Here is a 15,404-nt window from a genome sequence, read left to right as displayed (position 1 = left end):
ATTCGTGACGGGCAAAAACAAACCAGCCTTAAATTGAAGGAGAAAACAATTAAATACAAATATTTTCTGGACTAAATTACTGTTCTTTTCGTGTGTGTGTGTGTGTGTGTGTGTGTGTGTGTGTGTGTGTGTGTCCTGTTGCAGCCTTGAAATCACTTGAAAGGCGTCCGTCGTACTCTCAAAAATAATTGTTTCAACCAAAATTCGGGACATAACAATTAGTTTTGTAACTCTACAGCCAATTAAAAACAAATACGGGATAAAGAAACCACGCAGTTATTAAACAACCCGTCATTTGAAACTTCCTGGCAGATTAAAACTGTGTGTCCCACCGAGACTCGAACTCGGGATCTTTGCCTTTCGCGGGCAAGTGCTCTACCATCTGAGCTACCGAAGCACGACTCACGGCCGGTCCTCACAGCTTTACTTCTGCCAGTATTTCGTCTCCTACCTTCCAAACTTTACAGAAGCTCTCCTGCGAAACTTGCAGAACTAGCACTCCCGAAAGAAAGGATACTGCGGAGACATGGCTTAGCCACAGCCTGGGGGATGTTTCCAGAATGAGATTTTCACTCTGCAGCGGAGTGTGCGCTGATATGAAACTTCCTGGCAGAGTTCGAGTCTCGGTCAGCCACACAGTTTTAATCTGCCAGGAAATTTCATATCAGCGCACACTCCGCTGCAGAGTGAAAATCTCATTCTGGAACCCGTCATTTGCCTCTGGAAACAGCCGGGAAAAGATGTAAATATCTGAGGTTTATAAATGGCTCTGAGCACTATGGGACTTAACATCTGAGGTCATCAGTCCCCTATAACTTAGAACTACCTAAAACTAACTAACCTAAGGACATCACACACATCCATGCCCAAGGCATGATTCGAACCTGCGACCGTTGCGGTCGCGCGGTTCCAGACTGTAGCGCCTAGAACCGCTCGGCCACCCTGGCCGGCAAACTAGTTGTCATTGCAGAACTGAGGAGTTTAATGTGGGTTGATGAAGCGGGAAGTCAGTGTTGTCAGTACATATATGCCTTTGATTGACAAATCATAGTCATGACAACCAATGCAACAGATTTTGAGTTACGTTGTGGACGAAACCTTTATGAACATTTTTTTCTTCATTAAGCTTTGTTAATGCAGTAACAGTCTCAGAATTTCACATGCTCCTCAGCACTACAACTGTAATATTCCTCCTTTTGACTTGTGTGTGTTATGTAATACTTGCGTGTATTTCGTATTCTCTGAATTGGTTTACAAAACATACTGTCATGCAAAGCCAACTGTAATATTCTTATACTATACTGTTAATAATAAACAATGTAACAAACAGAAATACAGTTACCTATCCGGACAGCTAAACCACAAAAACAAGTGTAATAACCGTGTGTGTTGACCTAAGGAATAAGCATCAGACTTTAAGTCGTTTCTTCAAATAAGTCATTAGTTCAGAGGTATGGCAAATAACAGTAGTTAGACTACTATTCTGCATCGATAACAATATATGTGATTGGTGGTACAGTATAATTCGCCAGTCTAATTAGGCTGAGTAGGACAGCAGAAAAGTTTGCAACTCCCTACTTACCTAAAAGACTTCATTTTAGATTTAGATAAAAGATGTTTCAGCAATACAAGAATAGTTTGGCCGTTCGAAACGAAACTACAGCACCCAATTGCTTAATCAGACAGACTAACTTCATGAAAACTAAAGTAAATTTGGACAGGCGGGTTTTCTACATCAACATATTTGGTACTCAACAATTCATTGATTCACTCTAAACTGTTTAACGTTACTATTTATCACCATTAATCATCAACTTAGTATTTCCTTTCATTTTTCCTACGTATTCACATACGTAATGTGAAAGCAGCAAACAATTTGTCTAATGTGGTCTCTGAATCTGATATAACCTTACATAATCATTTTAAAACAGAAAATTATAGAAATGTTAATTATGAAATTCTCAGTTATTCTTTCCATCAATTATTTCACTGATTAATCACTGATTTGCCAACAATATATTACAGATTTCACAATCTTGGCTGAATACAGGTCACTCGGAATTTTCATTTACCGGGTTAGGATCCTGCTTGGTTTATGAGCGGGATAAATTACCAGGTGGACACAGTTGTTAATTTGGATGATGGTTATTATTCTTAAAGCACATTTCAACTTCCTGGCACACACTATAATACATAGCTAAAATGTCGTAGCCTGTAAGCTGTGATCAGCGACGGTGGCATTGGTGGCAACAACTGCATTAATATCAGAATGGCCAAGAGCAGTTATCCATGTCGGACTTATTTCCTCTACATGGCGATGATCCATCTTATAATCAACAGCCCGTTTTTCTCCCCATACCACACCGTGATAAACTGCAGTTGCCAACCGAGGCAAGATGCAACAATATGGCGCACTCCACACTACGCTGGCGCTGTATGTGCTGTCTCTAAGATCACTGGCACCGACTGACTTTGTTCGCGCCCCCCAAAGCGCGCCAAACGTTTCCACTCCCACCTTTTCCTACGCTTACCCAGCTTCCCGTTCCTGACGGAACTACTCCATCTTTTATACTATACCTATCTCATACAGCCCTAAGTGAGTGCCAGTAACTATTGCATACATAATTACATTATAGCAACTTTTTACATTTAATAATTATAACAAATAGATATCTTTACAATATTTAAAAGTAAATATTACACCCTTTTTCTTAATATGTACATTCATATTAATCTTATCAAAGAGTTTCAATATCGATTTCGCTTCAAACAAGATGTCCCTACTTCTGCTTAAACAGTTTCAATAAAATATTTACAAAAAATTTAAAAAACATGAACAATAATGTCACACAACTACTGCAACAACATCTATAATAAAGATAGTTACAGCCACTAAATACGAGACTCTAGTCTTGAAAGCTGGCCTGATGTACCTTTAAAATGTGCTTTCAACTGGCTGCTTATTTCTTGTATATATAGCGTGTAATATTAAAAATAACTTCAGTCTTTTGCATGTAAGAAAAGTTTATATTTCACTCATATTCTAACAAGTAAAATATTTGAAATCGTTCTGACCCGGCGTACACACAGAGTTAGAATTCGTTAATGGTTCTTTCGTCAAGCAATAGGACATTATAAAACCAAAACTTTGAATTCGGCTTTACAACTGGTACCTATTTTCAAAGATTTCATGTCACAATTATTTGTATCTCTGAGTTCTAAATAACCTTTAGACTTGTTACTGCTGTTAGCTTTAATATTACACTACTGGCCATTAAAATTGCTACACCAAGAAGAAATGCAGATGATAAACAGGTATTCATTGGACAGATATATTATACTAGAACTGACATGTGATTACGTTTTCACGCAATTTGGGTGCATAGATCCTGAGAAATCAGTACCCAGAACAACGACCTCTGGCCTTAATAACGGCCTTGATACGCCTGGCCATTGAGTCAAACAGAGTTTGCATGGCGTGTACAGGTACAGCAGCCCGTGCAGCTTCAACACGATACCGCAGTTCATCAGGAGTAGTGATTGGCGTATTGTGCGGAGCCAATTGCTCGGTCGCCATTGACCAGACGTTATCAATTAGTGAGAGATATGGAGAACGTGCTGGCCAGGTCAGCAGTTGAACATTTTCTGTATCCAGAAAGGCCGGTATAGGACCTGCAACATGCGGTCGTGCATTATCCTGCTGAAATGTAGGGTTTCGCAGGGATCGAATGAAGGGTAGAGCCACGGGTCGTAACACATCTGAAATGTAACGTCCACTGTTCAAAGTGCCGTCAATGCGAACAAGAGGTGACCGAGACGTGTAACCAGTGGCACCCCATACCATAACGCCGGGTGATACGCCAGTATGGCGATGATGAATACACGCTTCCGATGCGCGTTCACCGCAGTGTCGTCAAACACGGATGCCACCATCACGATGCTGTAAACAGAATCTGGATTCATCCGAAAAAATGACGTTTTGTCATTCGTGCACCCAGGTTCATCGTTGAGTACACCATCGCAGGCGCTCCTGTCTGTGATGCAGCGTCAAGGGTAACCGCAGCCATGGTCTCCGAGCTGATAGTCCATGCTGCTGCAAACGTCGTCGAACTGTTCGTGCAGATGGTTGTTGTCTTGCAAACGTCCCCACTTGTTGACTCAGGGATCGAGACGTGGCTGCACGATCCGTTACAGCCATGCGGATAAGATGTCTTTCATCTCGACCGCTAGTGATACGAGGCTGTTGGGATCCAGCACGGCGTTCCGTATTATGCTCCTGAACCCACCGATTCCATATTCTGCTAACAGTCATTGGATCTCGATCAACGCGAGCAGCAACTTCGCGATACGATAAACCGCAATCGCGGCAGGCTACAATCCGATCTTTATCAAAGTAGGAAACGTGATGGTACGCATTTATCCTCCTTACACAACAACGTTTCACCAGGCTACGCCGGTCAACTGCTGTTTGTGTATGAGAAATCGGTATGAAACTTTCCTCATGTCAGCACGTTGTAGGTGTCGCCACCGGCGCCAACCTTGTGTTAGTGCACTGAAAAGCTAATCAATTGCATATCACAGCATCTTCTTCCTGTCTGTTAAATTTCGCGTCTGTAGCACGTCATCTTCGTGGTGTAGCAATTTTAATGGCCAGTAGTGTACTAACCTAGTGCAGAGTACTTTTAAGTTGCGCCAAACAATGATATTTTTAATAGCCATTAAAATCAGTATAATTTACTGCCATTTCTCATTTGCCAGTTTTGTCTTCTTCTGTTTTTTTTTCACATCTCTTGCAAGCTCTGTTAGTTTCTTTGTCTTCATTGTTCTTGACTAACAGCGTTGTATGTCAGCCACTGACGAAGAAGATAATGTGGGTTCTGTAGCTTCCTTGACAACAGCTACGAAATAATTCGTGGCCTTGAACAGTTGATAACAACAGAAGTCTTTCAAACGCAAGCAAAGCAATGTGCTACCGCAATGTATTATCAGTACGTCGGATCACTGAGTCAGTACGCAGTATTATCTAGAATTCCCGATGACGCACGGAAGTACAGGATCAAGTTAACGACGTTTTGTTTACGACCTGCATCGGGGTTTCAGGAACAGTCATGTATTGTTATAAATGAATTTTTTTTAAACAAAAAAGAGTCCTCGTTGTGAAGTATATCTCAGTCACGATGTGTGCCGAGAAGCGATTGTATCTTGAGTGCTGATGAGTAACGAAAAGATAGCTTACGGAGCGAGGTGCTCTACAGATTTAACCGTATGAATTACGAAAAAGGTAAACATTGTGCCACTAGGAAGAATTGGCTTATTACGTCACTCCTCAAGATCCATCATATGCAATGGGAAAGTTATACGAGTACGCTAAGTGATAAAAAGAGTGAAACATCCAGAACGTTTGGAGGAAAAGAAATGAAAGTTGATAGGTTGGTAGGGTATGTGATGTGGTATCAATGTTTACGAAATCTAGTCCACTTTGCTAACAACTTGGCAGTAAGGGACCACTTATCAGTATGACGCTGCACCCGCTCTGACCTGGATGCATGCACTGATTCAATTGAGAAGGATGTCATCAAATGGCTGTATCCTCTCCTGAGATAAGCTGGCTCACACCATTGTAACTGGTCCGTCATATCCAGGATACTGCACTAGAGCGAAGTTAATATCCAAGTTATTTCCGCCCCTGTTCTACTGGGAAACTTGTGGGAAAGTGGCACCACCAACCTATTACACGAGAAGTAACACATGAGGACGCAGGATATCCGTAATGCACCATTGTGCCGTCCAAGTACTTTCAGCTACTTCCAGCCAAGACCTGAAGTCATACCGGATGGCACCCCATAACATTATGCCAGGAGTAACACCGCTATGTTTCTCCAAAACACTGGAAGACTACTTACCGACGATGGTCATATGGTGTAGCGTGGAACCGCGATTCATCACTGAACGTCATGCTATGCCATTGAGTTGCCCATGCTTCACGGTCACGGCATCAGTCCAAACACCGCGGTTTGTGCTGTGGTGTTAATGGCAGGGAGGCAATTTCCTAGTCTGGCTGCAGTTAGTCTCCGACCAATGGTACAGGATGACACAGAACGTTGTTCTGACATGACACGAGCAGATGCGAAGGGGTTGGGTGCGCTTAGTGCACAATATACACTGAAGAGCCAAAGAAACTGGTACACCTCCCTAATATCGTGGGTGCAGGGCCCCCGCAAACATGCAGGAGTGCCGCAACACGACGTGACATGGACTCGACTAATGTCTGAAGTAATGCTGTAGGGAATTGAAACCATGAATCTTGCAGCGCTGTCAATAAATCGGTAAGAGTACGAGGGGGTGGAGATCACTTCTGAACTGCACGTTGCATGGCATCCCAGATATTCTCAATAATGTTCATGTCTGGGGAGTTTGGTGGTCAGCAGAAGTGTTTACACTCTGAAGAGTGTTCCTGGATCCACTCTATAACAATTCTGGACGTGTGGAGTGTCGCATTGTCCTGCTGCAATTGCCCAAGTCCGTCGGAATGCACAATGGACATGAATGGATGCAGGTGATCAGACAGGATACTTACATACGTGTCACATGTCAAAGTCATATCTAGATGTATCAGGGGTCCCATATCAATCACTGCACACGCCCCACACCATTATAGAACCTCCACCAGCTTGAACAGTCCTCTGCTGACATGTTGAGTCCATGGATTCAGGAGGTTGTCTCTACAGGGTGTTACAAAAAGGTACGGCCAAACTTTCAGGAAACATTCCTCACACACAAATAAAGAAAAGATGTTATGTGGACATGTGTCCGGAAACGCTTAATTTCCATGTTAGAGCTCATTTTAGTTTCGTCAGTATGTACTGTACTTCCTCGATTCACCGCCAGTTGGCCCAATTGAAGGAAGGTAATGTTGACTTCGGTGCTTGCGTTGACATGCAACTCATTGCTCTACAATAGCATCAAGCACATCAGTACGTAGCATCAACAGGTTACTGTTCATCACGAACGTGGTTTTGCGGTCAGTGCAATATTTACAAATGCGGAGTTGGCAGATACCCATTTGATGTATGGATTAGCATGGGGCAATAGCCGTGGCGCGGTACGTTTGTGTCGAAACAGATTTCCAGAACGAAGGTGTCCCGACAGGAAGACGTTCGAAGCAATTGATCGGCGTCTTAGGGAGCCCGGAACATTCCAGCCTATGACTCGCGACTGGGGAAGACCTAGAACGACGAGGACACCTGCAATGGACGAGGCAATTCTTCGTGCAGTTGACGATAATCCTAATGTCAGCGTCAGAGAAGTAACTGCTGTACAAGGTGACGTTGACCACGTCACTGTATGGAGAGTGCTACGGGACAACAAGTTGTTTCCGTACCATGTACAGCGTGTGCAGGCACTATCAGCAGCTTATTGGCCTCCACGGGTACACTTCTGCGAATGGTTCATCCAACAATGTGTCAATCCTAATTTTAGTGCAAATGTTCTCTTTACGGATGAGGCTTCATTCCAACGTGACCAAATTGTAAATTTTCACAATCAACATGTGTGGGCTGACGAGAATCCGCACGCAATTGTGCAATCACGTCATCAACACAGATTTTCTCTGAACGTTTGGGCAGGCATTGTTGGTGATGTCTTGATTGGGCCCCATGTTCTTCCACCTACGCTCAATGGAGCACGTTATCATGGTTTCATACGGGATACTCTACCTTTGCTGCTAGAACATGTGCCTTTACAAGTACGACACAACATGTGCTTCATGCACGACGGAGCTCCCGCACATTTCAGTCGAAGTGTTCGTACGCTTCTGAACAACAGATTCGGTGACCGATGGATTGGTAGAGGCGGTCCAATTCCATGGCCTCCACGCTCTCCTGACCTCAACCCTCTTGACTTTCATTTATGGGGGCATTTGAAAGCTCTTGTCTACGCAACCCCGGTGCCAAATGTAGAGACTCTTCGTGCTCGTATTGTGGACGGCTGTGATACAATACGCCATTCTCCAGGGCTGCATCAGCGCATCAGGGATTCCATGCGACGGAGGATGGATGCATGTATCCTCGCTAACGGAGGACATTTTGAACATTTCCTGTAACAAAGTGTTTGCAGTCACGACGGTACGTTCTGTTGCTGTGTGTTTCCATTCCATATTTAATGTGATTTGAAGAGAAGTAATAAAATGAGCTCTAACATGGAAAGTAAGCGTTTCCGGACACATGTCCACATAACATATTTTCTTTCCTTATGTGTGAGGAATTTTTCCTGAAAGTTTGGCCGTACCTTTTTGTAACACCCTGAATATCCACACACGTTCCTCCGTTCGATACAATTTAAAACGAGACTTGTCCTACAAGGCAACATGTTTCCAGACATCAACAGTCAAATGTCGGTGTCGACGGGCTCAGGCAAGGCGTAAATCTTTGCGTCGTGCAGTCATCAAGGGTACACGAGTGGCTCAGAAAGCCCATATCGATAATGATTCGTTGAACAGTTGGCACGCAGATACTTACTGGTGGCACAGCACTGCGATCTGCAACAATTTGCGGAAGGGTTACTCTTCTGTCACGTAGAACGATTCTCTTCAGTCCTTATATACGCTATCTGGACATGTAACAAAACTAAACACGAACAATCTCATGCTTTCTGGTGTCCCATTCTGTCAGAGAGAACTGCAAATCTACATCATTTACGACCCACTGGTGGTGTACGCATGTGCGAAGTTACATTGACATCCGGCGGTGTGTTCTGACTATTTCACTTTTTTGTCGGGCAATGTACTTATGCAAATTCCAAAAAAGAAGAATTAAAATGTCCATTTTTGCTATAACGAACGTTTATACGTGAAAAATATTTTTTAAAGAGATTAGGGCTTATTTGTATCGCCAGGTGGTAGCAACCAACCCACTATCCTAATGACTATTAAAAGTTTGCAAGTTATAATTTTCCGTTTCTGTAAAAAATAAAGTAGGTGCCTTGAGTGCAGTGTAATAAGCTAGTGATTTTTAGCGTCAGAAATGTTTACTTTGTGCATAGTTCATAAGGTTATTCTTTGACAACAGAGACGTCCACGTGTGCAGCAATGTGTTTGATTATGATCCATCGATCATCTCGGATGAGAGTGTCCGGACGTTCCACCAGCAGGAGTCACAGTAGTATGCGGTCGGCCGGTGTGTGCTACCTCGTTGCGATGATGACAGACGCCTCGCCCAACGACTCAGAGTGCTTTTGTTCACTGTCAGGTCTCCGTAGGCATTTTGCAAGCGCCTGTGAATATCTGCAGCGCTCTGGTTTTCCGTCAAAACAAACTCAATGACAGGTCTCCGCTTGGGAACCACCTCCTTTACAGATGCCATTCTGAAGGCCATGTCTAGAGCCGCCACCTACAGGAACTTCATGAAACTGTAGGGGGTCAATGGGGAATATTTCGGATGTCACAAAAAAAGTTTCGCTTTTTTTCAGCTGAAATTGGCCGAGAAAAAAATGTGTTACATTACTTATTGAACACCCTCGTAGTAATAGTTGCTTCAGAAGCCAACACGAGAAAAGATTTAAAATTGTTGCAGATTATCAAAGAATACAGGGAATGAGTTCGCTCAGTGATCTGGAATGTGAAGTGCCAGGTTACTCCAAAGGTATAGTTTGAAAGAAAAATATACAAAATGAAACGTAGTACATGGATACATAAAAGACGTCTGCGGAAAAATATGAACAAATAACAAAAATAAGTACACACAGTGTGCTGCTAAGATTTGCAGAAGGTCTACGATATGCCAGTGGAAAATGGATTCTACAACATACAAAAGAAAAAAGAAATATGTTGCTAATATCTTCGTTAGATGTAGGTTTGAACTACCTGATTCGAAGTCTTGGAATAAGACACTCAGTTAGAGTTACAAATAGCCTCGTGGAGGATGTGAGACAGTGCCAACATAAATGGTCCCAGCATCTTCTGGTAATGCTTTCAGAGAGATTACTACTTCAATATGTCTGAAGTCCCAGGGAACGAGCGAGAAGAAATCTCTTCCCGTAACCTCGGAAAAGGACTACATATGAACTTTGACTTTGGAAAGAAACAATTATGTAATTATGTCCCTGACCGAAGTTGTCAAGATACCTTCTAATTTAACTTATCAAACAATGAACTAAACGTACTATATTCGAAGAAGTCACTGACAAACGACAGTGTCAGTGTGGAGAACAATTTTAGATAATGGTCTATTTGATTTTGTAAGTTGGCGCAAATGGTTGCTGCTGCATCACGTAGAACAGCATCTGTCAAAGTTTGTTTCTGCCTCGTAACTGACACAAATTCTCCAATGGAAATGAAATGATCGTTTGGCATCATTGGCCGGGAGGCCCGTTGCGGGGCAGTCCGGTCGCCTAGGTGCAGGTCTTATTACATTCGACGCCACATTGGGCGACCTGCGCGCCGAATGGGGATGAAATGATGATGAAGACAGCACAACACCCAGTCCCTGAGCGGAGAAAATCCCCCACCCAGCCGGGAATCGAACGCGGGCCCTTAGGACGCCAATCCGTCACGCTGACCGCTCAGCTATAGGGGCGGAAAACTCTTCAGTGGTCCAACCAGAGGCGAGAATGGTGTTTAACCTTGGCGCGTCTGTCGATATAACACTTTGTCCTGACAGAGACAGGCGCAACTCTATACGACTGTGTTCGCTCAGACAGAGCAATGGATTTCACACATCTAAGCTGCTGAAGTTAAATGGAAAGAACGAATGAATCAACAGATTGTGAATGACGGAAAAATTCTCCAAGAAATATAGAAGCGATACAGAATGGAACGATCATGTGAGAAATAGGGTAGGGAAGGCGAATGGACGACTTAGATTTATTCGGAGAATTATAGGTTCAAATGGTTCAAATGGCTCTGAGCACTATGGGACTCAACTTCTGAGGTCATCAGTCCCCTAGATCTTAGAACTACGTAAACCTAACTAACCTAAGGACATCACACACATCCATGCCCAAGGCAGGATTCGAACCTGCGACCGTAGCGGTCGCGTCGTTCCAGACTGAAGCGCCTAGAACCACTAGGCCAAACCGGTCGGCAGAATTTTAGGAAAAAGTGGTCCACGTGTATAGGAGACCACCTATAGGACGCTGATGTGACCTATTCTTGAGTAGTGTTCAAGTGTTTGGGACCCGTACCAGGTCGGATTGAAGGAAGACTTCGAAGCAATTCAAAGGAGGGTTACTAGATTCGCTCCCGGTAGGTTCGAACAACACTTAAGCGCTACGGAAATCCTTCTGGAACTCACATGGGACTCCCTGGAGGGAAGGCGACGTTCTTTTCGAGAAGCGCTTTTGAGAAAATTTAGCAAACCAGCATTTTAAGCTGACTGACACCCAATTCTACTGCCGCCAACGTACATTGCCCATAAGGACCACGAAGATACGAGAAATTAGGGGTCATACGGAGGCTTATCGACAGTCGTTTCTTCCTCGTTTCTTCCTCGCTCTGCGAGTGGAACAGGAAAGAAATTGAGTAGTAGTGGTACATGGTACCCTCCGCTAAGCACTGTACGATGGCTTGCGAAGTGTCCATGTAGATATAGATACAGGTAGGGCTCATCAAGAAGTGCCACAGGTGTCTGAGTTGACTGCTGGATACATCCTGTGTACCCACAAGCTATCATAAAAACCTTCATATCTGGAGCTTTCAAGTGCGTGATATCTTTTATCATTCACTGTGAAGTTTTTCTTATTTTATTGTATAATATTTTAGAGATGTAAATAATGTACCACATCATCTATGCTCAGAGTTTCGGACTACTTGTCTCACATCAGTTGCACGCCCCTGCAGAGCCGCTGTTCCTTTGTGTTCCCATCCATCAGAGCGAGATGGCTGTGCTGCAGCGCTCACGCCGTCTGTGGAAGCGTTTCTAACAGCGGGATGGTCTCCCTTCTTCAGGTGCAGAGCGTCACGTGGTTCGTGCTGGCGCTGTTGGGCGTCCTCGTCTACAAGTGCGCCATCGATCTGCCAGATGAACCTGATGCTGCAGCGCTATTCGGCACACGGCTCGCACAGTTTTACCTCGCGGGTGAGTACGTACGTACATCGCTTTGCGTAGTTATCTTGAAACCTTCCCGTCTCCTCTATATCTCTTTTGTTCCCTTCTAGAGTAACCTATGAAACCTTTCCTTAGGGTTTCTATCTCTTGCTTAATAATAACAAATGAAATCTTCCCTTTGAAACTTATTCTCTTTCTCAATCTTCGCATACAAATTTAATTGCTGCTCATTAAAAGTGATTTTCTGATTATTTCGACGAAACATAGAAAGTATCGTCGTCGTGGCCCTCAGTCGTTATCTGCAATAACCCAGAACTGTTCCTTACCTTTTTTACTGTTACTGGATCGCCATCTGACTGCTACATCGAACTGCGACATGAATATACTTACTCTGGTTTACTATACTCTATTAACTGTTGGTGGGCTGTCATAATAAGTGGCTGTATTTATTACGAAAGTTGACGTTATCCTTTAATAGCAAAGCTGACGTTATTCTTTAATTAATTTGACTGAAGTTACGTAATTCATCGTTACACTTTTTCTTGACAACAATAAAATTTTTGCAAAGTTTTACGTTGATGGTTTTTGGGATGGATTATAATCAGTAATGCAACATTGCTGGCAAAAATTAATTATATTCTGAAAATGCTTCAAATATTTACTGTTGGTAACGAAATGATTTTACAAACGTTCAGATGGGACTTACTTTTTACAATAATCTTACAACTAGCATTGCGCAAGCATACCTTCAGTAGTCTTGCGTTTCGCAAAGAAAATAATTCAATAATATTAGTTCCTCTTATGATAATAGTTAGCTGATGTCTCTATTCATCCGTTTATAATCTCTTGTAAATCATGGCTGGTGGCTGGCAGGCACACTGCTCCTCTCAACCTCTCGCTTCAGGCCTGCTACCGACTCGCTTCACATCTAGCTTACTACTGACTTCCTACGAACGCTAAAGTGCGGTCTCTCCTGCCAACAATGCTTTCTGGTGCAGACAATCCCTGCTACCATTACAAAATGTATCAATGTGTGGTCTTTCCGGCTCTTTTCTTAAAATGTGTCCATACGAGGTCTCTCCCGTCCTTTTTTAAAATTGTATCAATTTGCGGTGTCTCTTGCCAACAATACTTTGGTGCAGACATTCCCTGCTACCACAATTATTTACAACATGACAAATATTAATTATTCCTACTTAATCCTATTAATAAAATATAAACATCTTTTATAACTTGTGGTTTGACAATAGACAGTAGAAATATACACGTCTTACAATCTACATCTACTTTTTTCCCATCGACGAATGTTTTTCCTTTCTTTCGACTGGGCTTGCCGCAGAACAGCTCTCTTTACTTTATCAACTCGGGGACTTCAGAAAGTTGGTTATGCATGTCGTCCCACGTTAAGAGTATTCTGCAACGAGAGTGGGCGCTGTCAGAAGAGATTACAAATTCCGGATTTCCTGCAGACACAGTTCTGCTGCGGTACAGATAACAGGTGCCTCACAATATCCAATTGAAATTGTGTGGTAGCTGGGGACGTACTTCAAACTTAAAGAAGGCTGGACAATAAATAGATTACGATTATTGTGGACAAAATTTCACAGATTCTCCTTGAAATTCCGGCGGTATATGGACCACACGCAATGTCGTGTCCAGCCACAGTGAAAGGGTGCCAACAGTTTGACCAGGACTGCACTGACGTGGGTAGTGTTGTTCGCGACGTCCAGAGCTTGCACCGTGCGATATCCATTTTTTGGCAAGCTGGAAGAACATCTGGAGAGAAAGATACTTTGCAAGATGAGGACGTTCAGACAGCGGTTCTCGAATAGCTGCGTGATTAAGTAGCGAATTTCTATCGTCGAGGAATTCAACGATTGTCAGGACAATCCGACACTTGTTTACAGAGACCTGTTGTCTTTGACGAAAAATAGTGTTATATATCTGCCCAACATGCTGTGCAGCGTTCGATAAAATTCATTTGGCCCGCCGTAACAATATATAACATACTTTTTGAAGTCCCCTCGTAACGAGCACAACACTCCGAGATTAGCTTACATACGAGCCGGTTACGCCGCTAACTTGTTGGGTTGATTTGTTGGAAGAGACCAAACAGCGAAGTCATCGGCCTCGGATTAGGGAAGGAAATCGGCCGTGCCCTTTCAAAGGAACCATCCCGGCATTTGCCTGAAGCGATTTAGGGAAATCACGGAAAAAATGAATCAGGATCGCCGGACGTGGGATTGAACCGTCATCCTCCCGAATGCAAGTTGAGTGTGCTAACCATTGCACCACCTCGCTCGGTCGCTAACTTGTCTACATAGTAAATGGTGGCGGTGAGAAACTATGAAGCTAATCTCACCGCTAATTTGCATTATAATTCAATCTTCAGTGCAGTCGGACAGATTTCACCTGAGAGCATTCACAAATCGTTAGGGAGGACATTATTCAGTTGATCTCAATGAAACACAACAGGCAAAAATAATAAACAAAGTCAGGACTGTAATACGATGCTGAATAGCAACACAGTTAAATTACATTATCTCGAGAGCAGTAAATGTTGAGAGTAGAAACACATTCACGCAATATCAGCACACGTACTTAGTTCAGATATATATATCACAAAGTAATTTCAACATTGTTCAGTGCAGTCGGTCATGAAACAGTACTTAATTAAAACTTCTTTTACATAAGAACAGTGCAAGCATTAAACTCTAATTTCCGTGAGATTTTGACAGCCATAGTCATCTTCTTCTTCTTCTTTTACGCTGCAAGATTCAGACATTTTTCACTTGCATTGCCCATCTTTTCCCCGATCTTTCTTGACTTCTTCACACTTTATGTTTGTGTCGCATGTTTTTGAGAGGTAATCCTTGGCTACTCATATGGTTCAAATGGCTCTGAGCACTATGGGACTTAACATCTGAGGTCATCAGTCCCCTAGAACTTATAACTACTTAAACAAAACTAACCTAAGGACATCACACACATCCATGCCCGAGGCAGGATACGAACCTGTGACCGTAGCTGTCCTGCGATTCGAGACTGAAGCGCCTAGAACCGCCGGGTCACTACGGCCGGCTTTGGCTACTCGTCCCGCTAATATGTGTGCTCCATCTGTTCTCTTTACTTGGATGTTATTTACTAATCTATAGATGTTCAGTTCATCCCTAATTTTATCATTCTCAATTCTGTCTAAGCTACTATGTCATTTCTGCTGTCTGAATTCTGCTCTCCATTGTTCATATGGGACCGACGACTCATTTCCACACAATAAAGTGGGGACAACTGCAGTCTTGTAAAATTACAATCGCGTTTTTTTTTCTTCAGAAACTTATCTGCTCTGATCGCTATTATATTCAT

At 43.0% G+C, this 15,404-nt stretch overlaps 1 protein-coding gene across 2 annotated transcripts in view; it reads left to right on the top strand.

Moving 5' to 3' along the window:
- The window catches only part of LOC124613148, a 192,761-nt gene that overhangs the window by 56,469 nt on the left and 120,888 nt on the right, over window positions 1-15,404 (top strand). Inside the window, exon 2 of one of the 2 annotated variants that reach the window (XM_047141766.1) lies at window positions 11,942-12,071. In XM_047141766.1, coding sequence (XP_046997722.1) covers window positions 11,942-12,071 — 130 coding nt within the window. The remainder of the gene's footprint in view (window positions 1-11,941; window positions 12,072-15,404) is intronic. The other variant, XM_047141768.1, reaches the window with a different exon arrangement.

The sequence above is a fragment of the Schistocerca americana genome, chromosome 4 (assembly GCF_021461395.2).
Source record: "Schistocerca americana isolate TAMUIC-IGC-003095 chromosome 4, iqSchAmer2.1, whole genome shotgun sequence".
In the NCBI taxonomy this organism is placed as follows: domain Eukaryota; kingdom Metazoa; phylum Arthropoda; class Insecta; order Orthoptera; family Acrididae; genus Schistocerca; species Schistocerca americana.
This window is presented reverse-complemented; position numbering and strand designations above follow the sequence as displayed.